The following is a 14,562-nucleotide window of genomic DNA, read 5'->3' as shown; positions in this document are numbered from 1 at the left end:
TGGCGTTAGCACTGCCTTCGGCGGTGCGGGTCTAACCTGCATACAACTTTCGCAATTGCGTGCCATATTCTCGATGTCGCTGTCGATCTTAGGCCACCAAAAATAAGAACGCGCGATCGCCTTCATACAACTCATCCCCGCATGCGTAGAGTGCAATTCTGCTAATAGGGTCACCCGAAATTTGCTTGGTATAATTACCCTGTACCCCCACATCAAACAGTCCTGTTCGGTCGAGATTTCGTGACGACGCGTGTAATACGGTTTAAGCAGCTCGTTTTTATCCGCGTGTATGGGCCACTCACCAATGTTGATAGCCTTAATTACCTGAGATAAGGTTTTATCCACTCGTGTTTGTGTTTTTATTTTGATCCAATTAACGTTAAACGGGCAATCGTCATAAATAAAATTAAGACACCGCGGCGTCGTTAATTCTTTATCTGCCGTGCCTATTCTAATGCGCGATAAGTAATCCGCCGCGTTTTTCTCAGATTTAACGTACGAAATGTCATAATCGAATGCTGTTAGTACATAAGCCCACCTTTGGAGTCTATTTGCCGCGTAAACCGGTATACCTTTCTTTTCCCCAAAAATGTGGTAGAGCGGTTTGTGATCGGTAACTAGGGTAAATCTGCGTGCGTACAAGTAGTCGTAAAACTTTTGAACGCCGTATATAATCGCTAATCCCTCTTTTTCGATTTGCGGGTATTTACGTTCCGCTTCTGACAACACACGCGAAGCATAAGCTACTGGTTTTTCAGCGTTGCCGTATACCTGTGAGATTACCGCGCCGACCGCAATCGAACTTGCGTCCACCATTAATTTAATTGGTACCGACGGATCGTAGTGGTCAAGTACGGGTTTAGACGACAATATTGATTTGATATTATCAAACGCGTCGCCCGCTTCTTTGGACCAAGACCATTTTGCCCCCGCTTTTAAAAGGTCGTACAATGGTTTTAGAATCCGTGCCGCGTTTTTAACGAATTTAGTATAATATGTTACCAACCCGAGGAAGCTTTTTAATTCGGACCGGTTCTGAGGCGCCGCTGCCTCCTTAATCGCGGTTGTGTGTTTATCTAAGGTATGCAAACCTTGTCTGTCTATTTTATGACCTAGATATTCCACCGCTGTCTGCAAAAAACTACACTTACGCTCTCTTACTTTTAGCCCTGCTGAGCCGAGTGCTTTTAAAAGTTGGTCCAAACGTGCATTATGTTCAGGCACCGTTTTACCCGATACAATGATATCATCAATGAACACTTCCACTCCCTCTATTTTTTTTGTGATACTTTCAATTGCTTTCTGAAATTCACCCGCCGATGATTTTAAACCGAACGGAACGCGTGTGTACCTAAATAAACCTTTAATCGTATTTATGGTCGTTAACGCGCGTGAATTATCGTCGAGTACCAACTGCTGATAAGCGTCCTTCAAGTCTATTTTAGAAAAATATCTCGCGCCCGCTATTCTGGCGTAAAGGTGTTCTATCTTGGGCAGGGGATATTCCGTACTGACTAACACGGGATTTATGGTAATTTTAAAGTCTCCGCACAGCCTGACACTACCGTCCCCTTTCAATATTGGTACTACGGGAGTTGCCCATTCACTGTGGTCGACGGGTATCAGAGCGTTGATAGACAACAGTCGATCTATCTCGGTCTCAACTTTTCCCCTTAATGCTAAAGGAACTGGACGATGTTTAAAAAACTTTGGCGTGATCCCCGGTTTTACTTTTAGTGATATTTTGTATCCATTAAAAGTCCCCAGCTCCTCACTGAACACGTTTGGATACTTTTTTAAAACCGTTTCAACGCTATCCTCTGCGCCGGTAAAATTACACTTTAAGTTTAACACGTTATTAATACCGAGCGTTGATAAATCATTTCTACCGAGTAACGGTGGTCCCCCGTTTTGAACAATATACACCCATATGTCGGCTGTTTTATTGTTATACGTGACGGTGAGCGCGACTTTACCTATCGGTGTGATTCTATTGCCGACGTAATCTGACAACTCGACGTCGTTAGTGACAATAACCTTCGGACCTATTAATGATTTAAACATCGATTCGGAAATAATACTGTGCACAGAACCGGTATCAATTTCAAAGGTTATAGGTTTACCTTCGACAGCTAAATTAATTCGATACGGGGCTACTTTAAGCTTATCGTGGGAAATATCATTAAGTGCAAAAAAAGAATCGATTAAATCTACGCAAGAATCGTGATCGCCTGACCGCTCCTTTACCGTTAAAAACTTATTTTGCGCCTTATACTTAGTACCTTTATTTTGTGTACCCCTAGCTTTGCACATAGGGGCCAAATGACCTACTACCCCGCACCCATTACAAGAATAATTTTTAAACCTGCATGATCCGGTGTCGTGGTTGGAACGGCCGCATACTTGGCACTTCCCTTTCCCGTTGGCTTGGTTACTCGTGGCCGCATTCTGGTGAAGTCCACTTGACCGCTTAACTCCATTTCGCTTCGGTGTCGTGTATACTTGACTCCCTTTCTGTTTGGTGAAGTGGAGCGCACTGGTCGTTTCCCTTGACCACTCTTTACTCGCGTTGATGTTTGCCTCCTTCGTGGTCGCCACCTCCATCAGCTTAACCAGCGTGGTTGATGCTACTGACGCATCCTCTTCCAGTAATCGATCCTGGATCTTGCCGGATCCCATTCCAACAACGAATACGTCCCGCACTACTACCTCCAGCTCTGGCCCAAAACCGCATTTAGACGCAAGTTCGCGTACGCGAGCGCCCCACTGGACCACACTTTCATCGTGGTTTTTACGAGCTAGGTAAAACTGGTGGCGGGCGGCAAAATACGATTTTTTTTGCCTCATAGTGATTTTGCAGTATGACCGATAACGACTCAAAAGTCTTACCGTCGGGGTCCTCGGGCAAACACAGACTGAACAGAATTTTATGCACTTCCTCCGAAATCGAGGATAGCAAAATTGCCCTCTTCTTACTCTCCTCCGTGATGCCGTTGGCGGCGAAAAAGTTCTTTAGCCGAGCGAAATATATCTTTACATTCGTCTCTTGATCGAAAATTCCCGGAGTGCCGATGACTTGCGAGTAGATGGTCCTTACTGACGCCGATGATGCTCCGTCGTTGCGTGATGATTGTGTCATGTTAAACGAGTTCGGTTTTTTTTTTTTTTAAATATTTTTTACTAACAATATGTATATAAAATATGTTATATACTAGCAAAGAACAAAAAAAAAAATTTTAAATCTTCGTCGCCAATTTGTTGTATACTTAACTGTAGAAGAATACAACTCAACTTTAGGATTAATAAAAGACGTTTATTATGAAACGCTATAACAGCAATGACAAGTAATTATTTTCAATATTAGCGTACGCCGTGAACAGTCCCCACTGCGTACACATTAATTAGTGTTATCTGAATAACCATATTATAAATATAACAATATAACAATATACAACATTTATAGCAGATTTAAATCCGGCGTTCTTTTTGAGACACCCTATTTATTAAAACTAAAAACGTGTTTGCAGGGCAGCGGCGACAACGCAACTGGATGCAGTAGGCCATGTGGAAATGGAACACGTTATTTGAAAAAAAAAATTTAAAACAAATATCAGACCATTGGACGGATGTGCATTGGTGTGTTAGTTTTTTTATTTGATTGATGAAATTTTTTTTGTTTATAATTTCTGTTATATGACTCGCATGTTAATTATCTAAAACCCATTTGCAATAGTTTACTTATAAAATTGTTTACCTGTGTCACAATAAAATGAAGTATATACCTTTTAGAAAAAAAAAAAAGTGTTTTAGTTACCTTTATCCATTGACCGTCTGATTGATATAATATAGTATCACTATATAAACATACTTCAACCACGCAAATGCGTACACTGTACTTGTCTACACACAACCCAATAAGAAAAGGTGAAAAAAAAGAAAATATAAAAATGATTAGAATAAGAGGTTATAATAATAATAATAATTAGTTTATAAAAAAAAATGAGAGTATTTAGTGTGCAAAATTGAAAATATGATTATGGTCAGCGGTGCAAGTTATTCTGTGGATGGGTGCTGTCTGGTTCGCCTTGTGCCTGTGTCGAGTGGACGCCCCAATCGACTTGAACCAAAGCCGGTATCTCCTATGTATAGCATAGAATAAAAATTAATTACTGTTTATAAAAAAATAAAAAAAATTGACTTACCGCCCAGTTTTGCGTTTCTTGCTTAGCTTTTACACTATTTATGAGTTCACTTGATACTAATACCAACGACGTTTCTGTTACTGAACATCATACTTAAATCCAATTTTGAATTTTATTTCAATAATAATTTTAATTTATTTACTTAATCTCAGTTAAAATAAAAATGTCTATTGACAAATATCAAAACTATCTTGCCACCGAAAAACTTTCAAACTTCAATGAAGTAAAACCAAATAAAGGTTCAAAAATGTATGTGGAAATTACATACAAATCGAAATATATTATAAATATTTTTTTTTTATACAGAAACACTTAAGTAAGATAAAAAAAAATATATATTGTATGGTTTTTGTCAGTACACACGTTAGATGGCAGATGAAAATCAAAATACTGTATTTTGTGCAACCTGCCAGCACTTCGACCGCCGGACAAGGTTGGTAACTTATTCTAGGTTAAGTTGGTATGTGTAGTGACCTAGTCTGTAATTACAATTAGTAGACAACCGTTGCACAGTGGACTCAAGTCGTGGACGTGGATCGAAGAGGTCATGTGAAGGCGATCATCAGCCGGCGTCCAAGCGAGTTAGGTAACCCCAAATAGCTATCAATGAACGATTTTACCTGAAAAAAATTAGGAAAGTTTTGAAACTTGTCAGAAATTTTCTTTGTGATCTTCTGAATGACCGAAAAAAATTCCCCACTCCTCCGAAGACCGAAAGTGTCCGCCATTTTGTTTTTTTCAATTATCATCAAAAATATTAATTTTACAACAAAAATACTTCTATTCAGCATTATCTCCAATAATTGAACTGTAGGGATTTTTGATTTTTATGTTTTTCACCATAAAATTATTATTTTTACTCACTAATTTTTGCATTAATTATTAGTCATAGGCATCCTTAATTTTTCGAAAGATTTTTTTGGTACTTTGGTTTACTATTTTGCTTTTTTTAATTTTTAAGGAGATACTGAATTATTTTCTAGTATTATTGTGTATTAAAAACAAAATAAACTTAACAAAATGCAGTATCTCCATAAAGATATTTTTTAGTATAATAATTTAGTAGAATGATAAACACATAATGGTTATAGTTAGTACCAAGGTATCTGAAAAATCTCAATAAATGTTTTGGTACATATTGTCGTGTCTGACTAGTACCACGACCATTTCTAGATCAAATATAGTGTACATACTGCAAAGCCGTTTTAGCTAAGATTACTTGGTAAATATGCAGTATATGCATTGAGAAATTTAATTACTAATGAAATAAGCAGTATCTCCATTGTATATAGTGCTTTATTCCCTAGGACATGCTACATAAATGTACATACTGTGTTTTTCACTAGTATTTGACAATATTTTGGTCGATGCGACATTTTATAATGCATTTCAAAGGAATTTTTGATGGAGATACGGTGTTTTTTCTAAGCATAAAAAAATACGCAGAATTATCCAAGTATCCATGCATATAATATTTGTAACCTACTGTACATAGCAATATTCAACATACTTTTTTAATACATTTCTTTTACAATAGATGGGATTTTTGGTTAATAAAGTTCTATTCGAAATAAACTAGTAAATGATTTTAATTAATAATTATCACAAAACATTTTTATATATTAAACAATACTTCATACACATTTTTATTATTAATTAATTTTTATAAACTAAATTCTACGTTTAGTTGGATGCTTAGTTATTTCGTTTACTTATCTTCTAAGCAGTCTTCGTCCGAATCACATTGTTCAATGTAGCATGTTTTACACTTTAAACCCTGTTTTCGACAGCTGCATGCTGGTCCATAAGTTTTCATGCACGCACATGATTTTTTTTCCAAAATCATTACACATTTTCACCTAATATTGTGCCCACCATTAAGCATTATAATATACCTAGTTTGCGATATTATGCTAGTGTGGGACAGGAAGTTATTGTTAATATTGTAAATCGAGTAAATAAATAAACAGAATATCGTCTATTAATCCTAATAAGATGTTTATAATTTTACAAATAGTGATGGTACGTCGGAAAACGAAAACGAAGCGCCTAGTACGGTTATCGTCGATCAATCGTTAATCCCAATTGATGAAAATATCATCGATTTCAACAAGTGTTCAATTAATATAATTTCCTAGGGGGGGGGGGGCTGTATGAAATATAAAACCCGTTCAAATACACCTATACACCATTCCCATCCCTCTCATCCCCTCTTATTTATGAACAGTAACGGCAGTGTCGACGATGTAATTAACCGATCAGAGAATTAATGAAGACGATAGTGACGATGACGATAAGTATATTCAGTACCTGCGCTGATAAACTACGTTTAAAAATAATTTCACATAAACTACATTGTTGTTAGTGTAACGTATGCTGTTTAATGTTTATAATGTTTTTGTAATGTACCTAATGTATTCTTGTATTCTTTGTTTTGTTGTGTATTATTTCTTCTATCTTTTCGTACAGTATGTGTTCATGTGTATTGTGTACCTAATACTGTGTTATAAAAAATATTTTTTTGTAAATTAATTGTAATTTGTGTAAAATCATGTAATTATTGTACCCGAATTAAATACTTATTAATTAAAATTGTACGTTGTGTTTACTAGATTTGTTTTTACAATGATGGCTTTTAATTTTTTAGCAGCTCTCTAGTACAAAAATCGTACCTGAAATGGTAACTATATTGGGGAAAAAATATATCAAAAAAAATTTACCCCTTAAAAATCGAGAAAAACAATTTTAAAAAACGTACGTATTTTCCAACTTAATTTTTTTTAAATAGTCGAATTAGTTAGAAATATTTATGGAATATTCTCTAAACACAGTGGACAGTACCTTATCGGTACATTGGCAAGCCAAAAAACAATATCATGAACCCTTTCCCTGGAAGAGATAGAAATGTTTTCTTTATTTCAATTGGATGGAGCCACAGCTCATACGCCCCGTCGTTCTCGGGCTGTTTTGCAAGAAATGTTTCCTGGTCGTCTGATCTCCTATTTCTTATGGGGATACTTCAAAGCTGAAGTTTTCTAACATCGACCCAGAACCATTGAAGAACTAAAGAGGAGGCCATCCGATATGCTGGCGAAAGTGATAGAAAACTTTCGAGAATGGCTCCAAAATGTGCGTCGCTCGTCAAGGCAATCATTTGGACGATATAATTTTAAAAAAAACCTTATATAATGTAGTTTCTATAATACAAATTTTTTTCCCCCATCTTGTATCTTTTTTTTAAAATTCACCTCGGAAATGTGGGAGTCCATTACGCCGCACACTGTATATTTTACAACAATCGACCGTTTTTCGGTTGCGTGCCCGACAAGTACATATTGTTATAGGTATGTATCAGAAAAAAAAATGTCTGGAAGAGCACGTGCCCTTGGTACTCACTACCCACCTGCTACAGCTCTTAAAAATTAAAATAAATAAGTAATAACAATAATAATAATAATAATAATAGTTGAAGCATGAAGACGCCGGGAAACTTAATACGATAACGGCAGATGGATGCGACCACAGTCCATACGTTGAAAATGGCGCCAAATGTTTTTGTTTTGATTAACAGCTGTTGGTGTAAGTAGCGAGCTGTATCCACAGCCATAGGTATACCAAAAATTAAAAATTGTCACATTATTTTCATTATTTTATCAATTATGAAAACTAAATTTATATCCATATCGTTGAGTACTCAACGAGTATTTTTTTTTTAATTCATTTGAAATTCGCAACAGTTATTAACAAGTGACAACCGTTTTTAAAGGTTGTTTAGAACGAGATAAGATAAGATGGAATAATGTAAGCAAAGTCAAATTTAAATTTTCAACTTCCTTAAAAAATGTTTAGACGTCTTTTGGAACACGTCATTTAATTTAATTAGTTTTAACGTTTATAAAATAATAACAATCTGAAATATGGTTTTTGTTTTAGACAATTTCATACCATTGAGACGCGACGCGTATCGCCATTTCTGAACCCGAATTACTGATAACAGGTAACCAAACAAATAGTATTATCTTGTGTGCCAACGGAGAAATGATAATTTTATATTCTAAAATGTTGTTTTGAAAATATTAATTTTATTAATTCGATTGTTTATAAATAGTGTTTTAATAACTCGTAAGTACTTTATATACTATATGTTCATAGTAATTAAGATAGGACTTGTCTTCACAACGCCGTAATTTGATTTTTTGAGTATGTCGTATGGCTGTCGACCGAGTTTATTTATTAAAATTTTAACGAACCAAAACATTAGTAACCCAATTATAAACATTTTTACATATTATAACCATTTCAGGATAAATTTTGAAGTGTAAGTCGTGGATTTTTTTAAGGATTATCACAGTAGTTCAGTTCTTACAAATTAAGCGCAACTGATTTAGATTTATGTGCGACAACTCGAATACGACTTTTTTAATTTAATAAGTATAAATGACAAACAATTATGAACTTATTAGTTAAAAGAGTGTACGACTGTTTGGCATATTCATATAAGCAGTTTTAAGTATTATAACTTATTCTTATTTTTCATTAAAGAACTGAAATTATAATGTTTTTAAAATTGATTAGCTCTAATTAATTTTCAATAATATATATTGGCTCCAAATATTAACCATTTTTGGATGTTTTAAAGCTATTAATTTTTAAACATGTATTTGCCTACTACTGATCTATCTACTTGCTGACAACAAGAATTTTAAAAATGACTTACAGAATTCAAAAATTTGGTTCGGAGAAAAGTTACACTGTGAAATTATTGTGCAATTATGTTCTGAGAAAAAGAGCAGATCACTAAATTGACTATTTTTCTTACCAGAAGCTTAATTTGATTTTTATTACATAAACTAAACTGATTGTCATAACTCAGTTTGATTTATTTATATTTTGTTGTTATTTGTTTTGCAATCAATTTTAAGTTTAAATGTTTTTTTTAGGTTATGCTGAGATTGTGATTGTCGACTGAAATTATGTATTAAGACAACACTGAAGCAGTAAGTTCATCAAAAGCATTTTTTGTAACCAAAATTTCATATATTTTTGTGCCATTTATCAATTTTAATAAATTATTGGTTATTATAAGAACACATAATATATTTAAACAAACCTTATAGATTGTATTGTAAATTATGATTGTACTATGATTTTGTTAAACAACCCAACAACAATGAACAGTTCCGGTCAAAGTAACGAGTCCGTAAGTAAAGTGTGTGGCGATCTTCTAAGTAGTTCGGCATGGAGTGCAGTTATACATCAACCCGCACATGATTCGGACTTGGAAGACTTACCGTCCACGGTAGATATGGACGCTATTAAAAATCCGATATCAACACCACACAATACAATAAGTAGCCAAGTCGCTGATTCTTCTGAGTCGGACTCAGAGTCTGAATCTGAATCGGAAAAAGAAGAAAAATATTGCACTAAAAAATTTGGATATTCGTCTGTGGATGATGATAATATTGACGATTCGTCAGATACTTCGTTGTCATCATATATGCCTTGGTCGAAAAGAAAAGCTTTAGATAAACAAAAAAAAAGTAAAGATTCCCATGATTCAAGTTCGAGTTCTAGTGACGAATCGAGTTCATCATCGAAATCAACAAATTTTCCAATCAAACAGTCGGTGGTCTATGAACGCACATCTAGTGAAGCATCGAAAAAGAAAGACTATTGGCAAGATGAAACGAAAAAAACATATTCTTCCAGTTCAGATCTTGATAAACTAGAAAGCATAGATTCTGAACATTTACAAGTTATCAATCAAGAAGATTTAGCAGAAATATTATCTGATGTTGAAAACCAAAATTTTTCTAATTGTTTTGATGATGTCCAGCCAAAAAATTTAAGTGACAGTAGTGATTCTAGTGACACTGATATTAAAGATCAAGTAGTGAACGACGCAATTATTCGTTTAGATAATACATCAGAAGATGAAACTGAAAAACCTCCTTATTCATCGAAGTTGTTAGAAGAATTTGTTGAAAAGACCGAAGGTATGACACAACGACCAAATCCTAAAACACGTGCGAGTTTATCAGAAAAAAAAGTTACAATTGAAAAACAAAAAGAAAATTTAGTTAAAAGAGGCAGAGGTAGGCCAAAAGGTTCAAGCAAAGGACGAGTGAATTCGCAAATTATATTACCCAAATTGTCGGCCAATTTCAAGCGTGGACCCGGTAGACCGAAAAAAATGCCTCCTCTGTTAGAACCAAACAGTCCAACGGTTAAAATTATAGAAACTGAAACTCCAAAAAAAATTGTAATTGATATTGAAAAGAAAAAGAAAAAACATAAAAAGAAAAAGAAGAAGAAGAAGAAACACAAGAAACCAGCGAGTCCTAAATTTATTGCAGAAATGGAAAATCTCGTTGCCTTATGTATTCAGTGTTTAAACATTTCCAAAATACCTGATAGTATTAGAGGAAAATCCAGTTCATTAAAATCTAAGCAAAGGGACAGATCTAGTAAAAAAAGAAAACTGGAAAAGACAAGTTATAGCGATAACGATATTGACAAAAAAAGAAAAAAAGGTGGATCCCCGGACACGTCGAGAGATTCGGAAACCACTAACGATCAAAGGTTGCCTTTAAAAAAGCGTCATTATCATATAACATCGTCGACTGGTATTGAAGTAGCATATTTGGATGATGTATCTAGAGATGAAAATTCAGGAAGTAGTGAACTAGATAATAAGAGAGTAAAACCGCTGAAAGTAAAATCAGAAACTAAGAAAAAATCTGGCTTACGGAGTAACTCTGCTATACCTGAAGTGAAAACTAAAGAAAATGAAAAAAAGGAAGAACCCAAACCTAAGAAGAAACCGCCTGCAGGAATATTTGTACCGACCGTTGAAATGCCGAGTTTACAATTAAAGAAAAAAGTAGACGATAAAAAATTAAACGACAGTGTTAAAAAGTTGAAGACTATTAAGTCTGGAAAAGAAAGTCCACTTGGAAAGTTGAAGAAGAGGAAAAAGTGTATTAACCGTACTGGTTTTCCGATGAAAAAAAAGAAAAAAAAGCGCATAGAAAATGCAGCAGTTTCCGAAGACGTACACACCAAACTAAAAGTTATCGATACTCATCCAACAAAAAGTGAATTAACCGAACCCGAAAGAAGAAGTAGTCGAGCAGTCGTTCTCAACAAATTAAAAGTAAAAAAGAAAGACGAGAAAGAAGACAGCGACGCGTCCAATGTTAGTATACCAAAAAAGGTAAAATTAGATCAACAAGATGTCAAGCCACAGAAAAAAAAGCTGGATAAAAAACACACTATCCAATCTTGGAACTACAGGAAGTTAAAAACAAATGTGTACTATGATTTTAAGCCAGTTTGCACTTACGAAGCACAAACCTGTAACTGTAAAGTTCCAACAGAAGGTAAAGGGTGCACCGATGACTGTTTAAATAGAATGATATTTGCCGAGTGTTCACAGGATCTTTGTCCATGTAAAGAAAAATGTTCAAATCAACGTCTTCAAAAGCATGAATGGGCGCCTGGTTTGGTTAAATTCATGACAGAAGAAAAAGGATGGGGTATTAAAACTACCCAAGAAGTTAAAAATGGTGAACTTCTATTGGAGTATGTCGGTGAAGTGGTCAGTGAACAAACGTTTAAAGACCGCATGACTTCGATTTATAAGAGCGACGTCCATCATTATTGTTTAAAACTAGACGGAGGATCTGTAATCGACGGCCATAGAATGGGAGGCGAAGCGAGATTTGTTAATCATTCTTGTGAGCCCAATTGCGAAATGCAAAAATGGAGTGTAAATGGACTATTTCGCATGGCATTGTTCGCTCTCCGTGACATACAACCTGACGAAGAGCTGTGCTATGATTATAACTTTTCGTTATTTAATCCCGATGAAGGACAGTCATGTAAGTGTAACTCTCCTAATTGTAGAGGCGTCATCGGGGGAAAATCTCAAAGAATATTGTTACGATCCCCTAGTATCATGACAAATTTACCGTCAAATAGAAATCGTTCTAGGAAAGCGGCTCCAAACACAAATACATCACCGAAAAAATCTACTTCTATTGTTAGTATTCAGCAAAAACTTGTTTCTAACGCTCCTATAGTAATTAATCAAGAAGAAAAGGAATTGATTTTCCTGTATAAAGTATGTTTGTACAGAAATATTATGAAAATAGATAAAATACGAGCAAAACGGAGAGGTAAAGAAAATAAACCCAAACATCCTGAAGTTTTTAGAGCGCAAATGAACGCTCTCACTAATAGTTATTCGGTTAGAACTAGAAGATTAGCAACCGCTCAAAATGATCCGGAGATGGAGAAAAAAGCAAAACTAGCTACTATTTTTAAACAGTTATACGATAAAATTAGTAACTCCAAAGAGGAAACCGGTGAGTTACTTGCCACGCCGTTTGTGGTATTACCATCAAAACGCAAATTTCCAAGTTATTATCAAAAAGTCCAAGAGCCTATTGATTTGATGACTATCGGTAATAATATTGAGAGTGGTGCTTATGATACAGTTATGAGTTTTGATTCAGATATTTTAAAATTGCTTACAAATAATATCAAATATTATGGACGAACTTCGGATTTAGGAGTTCTGTCTACACGATTAAGAAAAATTTATAATTTAGCAAAAGTCGAGTTTGTACCGAAAATCGAAGAAATATTAGAGAAACCAGTTCCAGAAGCATTCATAGCAGAAAAAAATAATCCCGGAGGAGACCAAGACGACGTGGTGAGGTGTATTTGTGGTTTGCACGAAGAAGAAGGTCTCATGATTCAGTGTGAACGTTGTCTAGTATGGCAGCATTGTGACTGTATAAAGGCCGATCCAGGCAAAGTCGATAATTACTTATGTGAGCGATGCGATCATCGTCAAGTCGATTATGAAATACCGTTGCCGACTCCACCAAGCTACGCAGAATCAAATGAAGCACACTACTTAACATTAATGCGAGAAGATTTACAAGTCCGTGTGAACGACACAGTTTATGTTCTTAGAGACATAGTAAATCCTGAAACCGGTAAATCACATTCTTTCAAAACGATTAAACACTTTAAATATTCAGATTGTGATATATTTAGAGTCGAAAAACTTTGGAAAAACGAAGGGGGCGAACGCTTTTCTTTTGGTCATCATTACTTGAGACCACACGAAACTTACCACGAGCCTACTAGAAAATTTTATCCTAATGAAGTCGTCAGAGTTCCTATTTATGAAAAGATCTCTTTGGATCTTATCATGGGAAGATGCTGGGTTCTCGATCCGTCAACGTACAGTAAGGGCTATCCTATTGGTGCCGACCATGAACACTTATACATATGCGAGTATAGAGTCGATAAAGGAGCACGGATGTTTGCCAAAATGAACAAATCGAAAAATCCACCAATTTGTACAAAGAGTTATGCTTTTGAAAAGTATGACCAAAAATTAAAACTATCCAGAACTTTTGCTCCTCATGGTCTTATGGTGAAAGTATCAAACAGTACAGTGACAGCTCGGCCTAAACACTCTGAGGCCATTCAAACAGCTAAAAAATTATCAAAGGCCCAAGTTTCAATTAAGAAACAAAGGTTAGACACGCTTTTGTTAAAACTATTGAGTTCGCTGCCTGAAGAAGATAAAGTTGATATGACATATTTATTAGAACCCGGAAGGAGACATCGGAAAAAGCCTTCATTTCTGGAACTTTGATATTGAGTATTATTATATTGTTAAAATATTTGTTTTGATTAATTGTAACGACAAATTGTAAAGTATGTTAAATTTTAAACTGTTCAGTTCACTTTTTATTTTGTATATATTTCTACATGTATAATGAAGTTACTAATGTTTTATCTTGAGCACTCTTTACATCTTTATTATGACATTAATTATTAGCCTTAGCTTATGTGTATTTTTCTAGTTTATTTGTTAAGCTTAAATATATTACATAAAATTTGTTTTAAATATATTTTTATTATTAATTTAAAATATTGTTCACATCCATCATTCGATTCCATTGTTTTTTTAAACACAAACTTTTTTTGTTAAGTTGTAAGTTATTAAAAAGTAAATAAAATAGTATTTACAAAACTGTATTATTAAAATTAAATATTTTAACTAATAAGTATTACATTTTTTATCATCTTAGATGTTGGCATTTTAACCTAATAGTAAAAATTATCATTAGACTTAAATAAAAATTGTTAGGCTTTTTTTTTATTTCTCATACTGTGCACTCTGCGCACATATTGATTAGGTTAGATGAAGTAAAAATTGAATTTTAAACACAACATTGGGAACCACAAACTAACATTATAATGTATTGAATAAAATATAATGATAGGGATTTCTATTTTCTTGTTATGTATGTTTTGTACAGACTAGTAT

General features: G+C 34.5%; 2 protein-coding genes across 4 annotated transcripts; one reads left to right on the top strand and one right to left on the bottom strand.

Annotated features, from left to right (window-relative positions):
* Window positions 1–617: 617 nt before the first annotated feature.
* On the bottom strand, window positions 618–3,139 carry LOC126840812 (uncharacterized protein K02A2.6-like). The gene is made up of 3 exons (XM_050576767.1): window positions 2,843–3,139; window positions 711–2,766; window positions 618–628 (listed from the first exon to the last, which is right to left on the bottom strand). The coding sequence occupies exons 1-3, from the start codon at window positions 3,137–3,139 to the stop codon at window positions 618–620; spliced, it is 2,364 nt and encodes a 787-aa protein (XP_050432724.1).
* Window positions 3,140–7,826: 4,687 nt separating this feature from the next.
* On the top strand, window positions 7,827–14,141 carry LOC126840319 (histone-lysine N-methyltransferase ASH1L). 3 transcript variants are annotated; one of them, XM_050575975.1, is made up of 3 exons: window positions 7,827–8,003; window positions 8,136–8,199; window positions 9,143–14,141. In XM_050575975.1, exon 3 carries the CDS (start codon window positions 9,346–9,348, stop codon window positions 13,882–13,884), a length of 4,539 nt encoding a protein of 1,512 aa, XP_050431932.1. In that variant the 5' UTR covers window positions 7,827–8,003; window positions 8,136–8,199; window positions 9,143–9,345; the 3' UTR covers window positions 13,885–14,141. The 3 variants fall into 3 exon arrangements, with proteins under 3 accessions (XP_050431932.1, XP_050431933.1, XP_050431930.1); XM_050575976.1 differs by lacking the exon at window positions 7,827–8,003 and having other exon boundaries at window positions 8,037–8,199; XM_050575973.1 differs by lacking the exons at window positions 7,827–8,003; window positions 8,136–8,199 and adding an exon at window positions 8,231–8,324.
* The last annotated feature ends 421 nt before the right edge of the window (window positions 14,142–14,562 follow it).

Source organism: Adelges cooleyi, unplaced genomic scaffold (assembly GCF_023614345.1).
Source record: "Adelges cooleyi isolate 19-005CV unplaced genomic scaffold, UGA_ACOO_1.1 ACOO_flye_CR_arks_rails_tigmint_CR_PRNA_376, whole genome shotgun sequence".
In the NCBI taxonomy this organism is placed as follows: domain Eukaryota; kingdom Metazoa; phylum Arthropoda; class Insecta; order Hemiptera; family Adelgidae; genus Adelges; species Adelges cooleyi.
Note: the sequence above shows the minus strand (reverse complement) of the source record. Positions and strands in the feature narration are given on the sequence as shown.

Bases quoted from the DNA above. Each gene is read 5' to 3' on its own strand.
- LOC126840812 (XM_050576767.1), bottom strand. From the start codon at position 3,139: ATGACACAATCATCACGCAACGACGGAGCATCATCGGCGTCAGTAAGG. The intron at 2,767-2,842 runs GCAAAAAAAATC...AGTGTGGTCCAG, and splicing joins TACTGCAAAATCACTATGAG to TGGGGCGCTCGCGTACGCGA.
- LOC126840319 (XM_050575975.1), top strand. From the start codon at position 9,346: ATGATTTTGTTAAACAACCCAACAACAATGAACAGTTCCGGTCAAAGT.